The sequence below is a fragment of the Helianthus annuus genome, chromosome 5 (genome assembly GCF_002127325.2).
Source record: "Helianthus annuus cultivar XRQ/B chromosome 5, HanXRQr2.0-SUNRISE, whole genome shotgun sequence".
Taxonomy (NCBI): Eukaryota; Viridiplantae; Streptophyta; class Magnoliopsida; order Asterales; family Asteraceae; genus Helianthus; species Helianthus annuus.
The window spans coordinates 143,054,206-143,062,590 of record NC_035437.2 but is presented as its reverse complement, the minus strand read 5'-3'; the positions used below and the strand labels follow the sequence as shown (position 1 = coordinate 143,062,590).

The following is an 8,385-nucleotide window of genomic DNA, read 5'->3' as shown; positions in this document are numbered from 1 at the left end:
CTGTGCCTGTAATTATTGAAGTTAAAGGTCATCCATTGCAACCCGCTACAAACATAAAGGACGAAAAGTGTAATTTACCCAAAATAAAACAAATAGAAGCTTATTTGGTGTTATACTATACTATTTAAATAACAAACTAAAACAATTTGATATATATTGACGATAACTTCTTTATATCATATATATGTATATGTATTAATATGATATAACAATTAATAATGAAATATAAATACAATTTAATAAATATAAGTTAATGTTATGTTTATAAATGGAAATTAAAATCCCCAAATTATATAAGCCCTAAATATTCTTTTCCCGCTGATTGTGTTTTGGCGCTATACCTCCCATCTCTTTCGCTGTTCTATACTTGGCGGACGGTGTGGTGGTTTTAGGTGGTTTCCCTCTTTGTTTCAGAGCGACAACTTGCTGCTACAATTCAAAGTTCGATCAAAACTGGTAAGTTCTCATTTATTCCCTTCGCCAAGATATAAATCTCCATACTTTAATTAATCATCTCTAAGATTCGACTTCACTAACTAGGGCTGAGGACTGTGCGACTGCTACTAGTGGTTTTCCACCATCGGTAGGCTCTGAGTTGGTGGTTTTTGGTGGTGCTCCTTTACAACAGGTACGAATTGAACCCATATCTGATTAAATCTTCACTTTTGAGGATCATGTTGGCTTAATTTCAATGTGACATCTGTCTTTATTTTTGTGGTTATGAATTACGAAACACGCAAAGAACTATATTTTTGCTATCTGTATATGTTATTATTGATGATAATCTGACTGCTACTTGATTAGAATCGTCTATCTTTGGAAACATGTTGTACAATTTATTCTTATTGTTACCATTACAGTTATCGTGACCCATAAATAGCCCCAACAGAGCTTTAATAGTTGTACCAACATGATCTTTTTCTTTGCCTTCTTTCAGTAAAGACCCACAACAACACGGTCGAACTATTACCAAGCATTGTTTACACATCTTCATATCTACATTTACCTGCAATTATCATAAACATCTGTACAACGTGCAAGCACATCTAAAAGTTATCAACATTATTTGATGTAATCATGTTTGGCCTCCAAATCATAGAGCTCGAGTTCTTCAGCCACATTGCCACTAGTCATGGATTAATTGGCCTTGTTACATGGTTGTAACGTGACCTTGACTATAGCTTTAGTAACGTTTGTCTCTGGTCCTTTTTCGTCCACCAACTCTAGTCGTACGGTTCTTGCATCTGTTGATGGACCTGTCATCTTTGGTGTTTACTAAATGTGTTGGAAATGACAACTTAAAACCTATAAACTCCTAGGCTATGTCAAAAAACGTCAGCCCTAGTCTAGATAACAATCTATGAATGATCTTTATGAATTGTAACCATAAACTCTTCGGTTAAAACATAGTTGTTAATAGCGTTCATAGCGGGCGCTACAGCGGATATTATAGTGAAGAGCTCGTGTGTCGCTATCTGATTTTGGCGCCTAGTTTTTTTTCTGTTTTTTTATCTGTTTTAATATAAATAGCGGGATTTTATAGGTATAGAATAGCGGGATTTTAGGTATAGAATAGCGGGATTTTATAGAGGTATAAAAGTGTCATCGGATAGAGAATGGATGTACGAGATGAGATTCAATAAAGATAGTACTTTAAATATGCAATTTCAACAACGTGTCTCTGGTCCTTTTTCGTCCACCAACTCTTGTCGTACGGTTTTTGCACCTGTTGATGGACCTGTCATCTTTGGTGATTGACGCTCACCCTGAATTAATACATAATTCCACAGATTCTGATGCGCAACAACCGGTGATTGACAATGTAGCACCAGAGATGATTCTAGCAACCCTATCTAATCTTTCTTCTTCGACCTGATCTATTTTAAACATAAATGTACGTCATCTTCTTTATCACATTAAAATTAAAAGCTGGAACAACTTTTGATGCTCTTTATACATATTCTCGATAACCACCATGTCCAAGTGAAGTACCCTTCAAAAATTTCACAAGAAAACGACTGAAGGTTATATCTTTACCACTCAAGCAATATATCTTGCCTTGATATATGAGGATCCGAATAATCAATAGAACGTCCTGTAAACGCCGTATTTTGCTGAAGAGGTACTCAAAATTATGTGATAGGGTCCTTGAACCTTGAGCAGCCGTATGAAACAAAGGTACCTGATGACTCTTGGTTCCTGTCACAGCTTGCGGCGATCATCTTTTCGTCTTCCATTGCCCACAACAAATGAGACGATGACCTTTTACTTCAGGTTCCTTATCTCCTCTACCACCAAAACCAGCATTGAGGGTAGTTCTTTCGCCATACTTATCCTCTGTTGTGGGATGACACACAATTCCCATCTTCTCCTGTGGGCTTTTGCTCTGCCTCGTCTATTTCTCCTTGGTGTCTTCTTTGAGGCTGTCTTACTTTGGGATCCAGTGCTACTTTCTTACCAACTTGCTTTAACTTGCTGAGTTACATGGATTCATGACTGAACCCACAGCCCTTGTGTTTCCTTTCCACCATTCTTCTGATCCGACAAAGTCCCTACTAAACGTCTAAACCCTTGGTTCAATCTAGGGGTGCTAAACGGGTCATGTTCATGGGGTGGCGGGCCCAACCCGACCCGAACCCGAAAATTTCACACGAACCTAAACCCAACCCGAACCCGAAAATCATATCATACATATGAACCCGAACACAGCCAGAAGTTTTGTGGGTTGACCCAAACACGACCCGTTCAAAACGATCCCCCAAAACGTAAAGACGCGCATGTTTGACCGCTTCCGAGTAATTTATCAATTATTTATTTGTATATGTTATGATTATATGTATTGTTTATTGCATTTTTATTTTTGTTTTTGTTTTTGTAGACTATGTATAGATGGGATCCAAAAGCACACCAGAGCATACGTCATTCGTTTATTTGTGTGCTCAAGGATCGATTTAGAGGCATAATGAGCGATATGAGGAAAAGTTCTAAAAACAAAGCTTTAAAGGCGAGGGAACGTATTCCCGATGACGGATATAATTTTGAGATACAATGCAAATATCCGCCCAATGGAGTGCCTCGTAGGAAATGGGAACGTATGTGTATGGTAAAGGTTTTAATAATTTACATTTTTTGGCTTAATTATTTTTATGTATTAATTATATATATATATATATATTACCACTATAGTCTTGGAACACTAAAGATTGGGAAAAGAAGTCCAAAGTAGGGAGAGAAAACCGGAAGAATGACTTATGTCGTCATACAGGCGGGTCCAAAGGGTTTGACAAACACCGTCGCAACTTGGTAAGCTAATCATATTATTACTTTTAGAAACCTATATGAACAATTAGAACTTATAAATTACATTGCATCTTTTTATGTAGGAAAAAATAAAGGGTAAAAAGGTTGGATTCGCGGAAGTATTACTTCATACCCACGCCACCAAAGAGTGTAAAAAGAGATTAAATGATGGGGAGATCAATGCAAATGACTATAATAAGTTACAGTTTGTTACCGATCGTTCAAAACGTTCATATGTAAGTTATCTTTTATCATTTATTTATAATTATTGTATCATCTTTTAGTACAATATCAAGCCATTTGTTTTGATAAACTGTAGGTCTCTTATATGAAAAAACTTGAAAATAAGTATGGGAACACGGATTGCGATGATATGGAAGTGTGGGAGAGTCTGCATCCCGAGTGTCAGGGTCGTCAGTTGTTTGGGGTAGGATCTTCTGATCCACATTTTGTGTTGACTGGAACAACATCTTCCACAGCTAGTGTGTCAGATACCCGACAATTGGATGAGGTAATGTTACTGTTATTATTGTGTGTATATATATGTATGAATGTATCAGACTAGTGTGTGCTATCCAGTGGCGGAACCAGAAAATTTTAACCGGAGGGTCAATATATACGTAGACACACACTCATCTGCTAGTGTATAATAATAATAATAATAATAATAATAATAATAATAATAATAATAATAATAATAATAATAATAAAAATTTTACCGATATAAAAAAATTTAAAAATTGAAACTTGATAAATTAATAAATCTTGACATTCTATAAACTAAATGAAAATTATTAAATTTAAAAATTGTTACCAGAACAAATTAATAAATCTTGACAGTGTCTAAACTAACTGAAAATTATTAAATTTCTAAATTGTTAACATTCTCATAAAAGGCAGACCCACACTTTAAAATATTATTATCATTGTTGTTTAATATTACACTTTTGAAAAGAAAGAGAACACAGTATAAGTATTTGACAGCTGCCAATGATGGCCAGCCCAGCTGGTCGGAGGTGTGAGGGTTTACTCACTTGGTCTCAGGTTCGATCCTGGGTCAGTGAGGTTCCCGCACGGGAGGGAGCTGGAGAATTAAGGGGGCTGGCGTTTCGACCGGTACGGAAGGCGCTTAACTGCGGGTCGTGCGAGGTTCGAACCCAGGGAGGTTGGCAACGCGCCAGCCGGTGGACCAACTGGTCTGCAGCTGTCCAAAAAAAAAGTATTTGACAGCTAATAGTGCCCAGGCTTTTTTTATTGGATGTACATCGCCTTCTTTATCCACTTTATCCTTCTCTGTAACTATGGCGTATATCAGAATTACTCAAATGACCATTTTTTTGCCCTACGCCCTTCATCTTTCTTCTTTTTCACTTCATTTATTGCTCAACTAAAAATTAGGGGGTTCATAATACGAAAACCCACTGGATGACATATTAAAGCTTGCATAGCCGGCCGGCGGCCGGAGGGTCAACGGACCCTCCTGTGCTATCTAATATATACATGTATGTTTGTTTGGGTCATTTTTTTGGATTGACCCGTTACTTGTTAATATCTGCTAATTATATTCGTTTTAACAAATTGTAGCTCCAAAAAGTTCAAGCTGAACTAGAAAAGGAACGAGAGGCTCGACAAAACATTGAAGCCCGTTTTGAACAATTTGAACAAGAGCGGGAACAAGAAAGGGTTGAACGTGAACGAGAGCGGGAACAAGAACGTGTTGAACGTGAACGAGAGCGGTCCGAACATGCTCGATGGCAGAAATACATGGAAGCAAAGTTTAATAAATTCGGAAAAAAGTAATTTTTTTTATGTATGTTAAAGATCATGTTAGTTTTGTTACAAAAACGTGCATTTTGTTTTTTATTCTAAGACTACATGTTTTTTTTTTGTTGGAATCTTTAGGATTTTCTGCAATTTATTTAAAAGAATTTGGTTTTCAATTTTTTTAATAATATTAATTTGATTTATAAAATAATGGGAATTTTGTCAGTAAGTTTAAAGGAATTTATTTTATTTTTTAAAACCGTGGGAATTTTGTCACCGAGTAAATTTAAAAACCGTGAGAATTTTGTCACAAATTTTAAATAATGATTGTTAGAAGCGTGGGAACTTTGTCACAACATTTATCTCAAAACCGTAGGAATTTTGTCGCCAAATTAAAATATTTAAAATATATTAAAAATATATGTTTTGTGACAAATTTGTTGTTAAATAGAAAGAAAAAGTTTATAACAAACTTTGTGGGAATGTTGACGCAAATCTTCCGACAAGTTCGGTTTGTGGGAACATTGCCAGAAATTTTGTAGGAAAATTGTCGCTCATGCCATTTCCGACGAAGTTTTTTCACACCAAAAGAATTCGTGGGAAATTTGTTGCTACTACCTGTTTCCCACAAATTTGCCACAAAATACGCCGTGAGAAAAGACTTGATTTTCTAGTAGTGTCCCCTCTTGTCTCTCCCCACCCTACGACCACATATCCCCACCACAAACCACCATTTTCTAACACCACTTTCAAGCCTCATACAATCCATTTCATGGTGATATATGGAAGTTGGTTTTGTTCTTTACTAAATGAGCTTCAATGACTTGTCCTCGAGCTCGTTTAAGTTTGGCTTCAGAGCTTTAAACGACCTAATGCCAAGTCTATTATGAACAACTCTACTAGTTTGCATCTAAAAATGCATCATTGATATGCTATAAAAAAATACTTGTGTGCAAAGTCGGTTCGGTTCAATTATGTTGGCTTAACTATAACCAATAATTGAGCTGCGGTTACGAAAATTGTTTGACCATAACAATAACCAATGGTCAGATAACTGTTGGTTATGGGTCGTTTCGGTTAAGTTTGATTAATTGACCAATGTATTTTTATATTTTTGTTATTTTTAATTATTTTTATTATCTTTTTTTGTTTAACCATAACCATATCAGAATCTTACAGAAGTCTTCAAGCAGGTTCCATAGAATGTGATAAAAATAATAAAGGGAAAAATTATAGGGAATGAACCAGGTTATGTACAGAAGTCTTCGAGCAGCTCCATCTTGTCTTTCATAGTAACTAGTAATAAGTGCGGGTACATCGCAAACGTTGAACGGATTAGTCCAAACTTTATGTGATGTGTTAATCATATAAAATGCGTTTTTTGACGTATCCGACTGAACTCAATGTAACCTATAGATGCGTTGCAATTGGATTAAAACGTAAAGCAAATCGAGTTCATACCGTACAATCATAACGTATTATATGCGACTCGACTAACTCGAATTTATACCATCAAGTCAAAACGTATTATATATGACCCGATTCATATGTAAGAAACATACAAAATAAAGCACGAAAGCGTATACCAAATTTACGTCAAAATATAAAAAGCAAAGTTTAAAAGTTGAGGGGTCGGTATAAAGCATTTGTGCCAAAAACGTAAATTACCAAAGTATAGGTAAAAGATGCAAGTTACAAAAGTAGAGGATAAATAAGGAAAATTCTATATGCAAAAAATATGAATTACAAAACTATAAGCTAAAAGTGGAAATTTTGAAAGTCGAGAGTGGTGGTGAAAAAACCATCGATTTTATATTTTAAGTTATATAGACATATATTCATACCTACGCAAAACTGATTATTTTCCATACAAAAGGCTTCGAACAGAAAGATCAAATTTTTATAAGTTGTGTTAAAAATGGAGGTTTATTTTCATGTTTATGTTTGTGCCGTGTCTTTTAAACATGGGTGGGTGTTTGGGGCATGGGTTGACACGTGGCTTGGGTGGGCTTTGCTGGGGTGACCCACATTGAAGACGGTATGGTGGGGCGGGGGTCTGGGGCGTGGCCAGCCCAAACTTTATTTTTAAAACAAAAAATTTAAATTTTTTAATAATGTTTTTTAAATAAAGAAAATTACATAAAAGAATTCCTAGTGCTTGTAATATTTTTTCTTTATCTCTTCTCTCGTCTCCAACATTAGTTCCAACACTTCACCTGATAGGTGATTGATGGGCTGTGCTAGAAATTTCATATCATCTCGTCTTTGTTTCAGGGCATCCCGAGCTTCTTTGTTCTTCCGAATTTCGGCCCTTTGTTGTTGGAATACGTTGAATGTATATAACTTACTTGCAATGTCATCCAACTGATCGGTGTATACTCCGCTACGCGAGCCCGAACTCCTAACTGAAGGCGATGCCGTACCCGATCTTGATTTTTGAGCGCGCCTTTTTGCGGCATATTTTCCGTATTCAGGCCGGTTTGGCGAATCATCCAGAAAGTCCTCCAACTCTTGATCTCGTGCATCGGATTGGGCTTGGGACGAGGGTGTCCTTGACCTTTTGGAAGACGTGTTAGTTTCGCTACCACTGGGGGATATTCGCCCACTTGGGATGGAACTTACAAATTTCCCAACAATGCATGAAACGGAATTCGCTCCCCACATTCGTTTTGTATGTAACCAATGCATTTGTCACAAAGTCAGTTTCGATTTCACCACTTTTTGGGTTTTGCTTTGCCTTATGTAAAAAACCACTAAATTTGGTGAGTTACCCGCTTATCTCGGTCCACTTCGAGGATAAGCTATCATTTTCACGATAAAGCTCCCTTTCTATTTCTTCATGGAATACTTTACTAATCGCTTCCCACAAATGGCTTCTATGTTGAAAATTTCCTATTTTAATCAAAACAAAATTTAATATATTACAAAGTTATATAAAAAAACATAAATATTAAAATAAGGGCTACAAAATATTTAAAAATACCTAAAGTTGGATGTTGAGATTGTTGAAGCCAAGCCCTCGCCAATGCAACTTCTTCATTAACGACCCATCTTTGTTGTTTTTGTTTGGCTCTTTCAAGTGCTTTCTCGGCCTCGGTTTTTTTCTTGTGACTTCTCTTCTTCATGGGTTTTGATGCAGAAGGACCATCGATGGGGGGTTGAGTTTCGGGGACGGTTCCGGTTTGGGAAAGGTTGATGGATGTTTGTGAAAGGTTGATGGGCGTTTGTGGAAACGGGCTATGTATAGAATCGTCGGTGTGAGGGAAGTTAGTATACACACGATTCGAGAGATACGATGCGTAACCCGCCATATCGGGCATA

The 8,385-nt window shown here is 36.5% G+C and overlaps 1 protein-coding gene across 2 annotated transcripts; it reads left to right on the top strand.

The window, feature by feature from the left end:
* Nucleotides 1–315: 315 nt before the first annotated feature.
* LOC110941614 (nucleoporin GLE1) lies at nt 316–5,169 on the top strand. Of its 2 annotated transcripts, none has more exons than XM_022183273.2 (7): nt 316–456; nt 541–628; nt 2,879–3,092; nt 3,187–3,303; nt 3,384–3,536; nt 3,620–3,811; nt 4,885–5,169. In XM_022183273.2, exons 3-7 carry the CDS (start codon nt 3,024–3,026, stop codon nt 5,098–5,100), a joined length of 747 nt encoding a protein of 248 aa, XP_022038965.1. In that variant the 5' UTR covers nt 316–456; nt 541–628; nt 2,879–3,023; the 3' UTR covers nt 5,101–5,169. The 2 variants fall into 2 exon arrangements, with proteins under 2 accessions (XP_022038965.1, XP_022038964.1); XM_022183272.2 differs by having other exon boundaries at nt 2,879–3,103.
* Nucleotides 5,170–8,385: the final 3,216 nt, after the last annotated feature.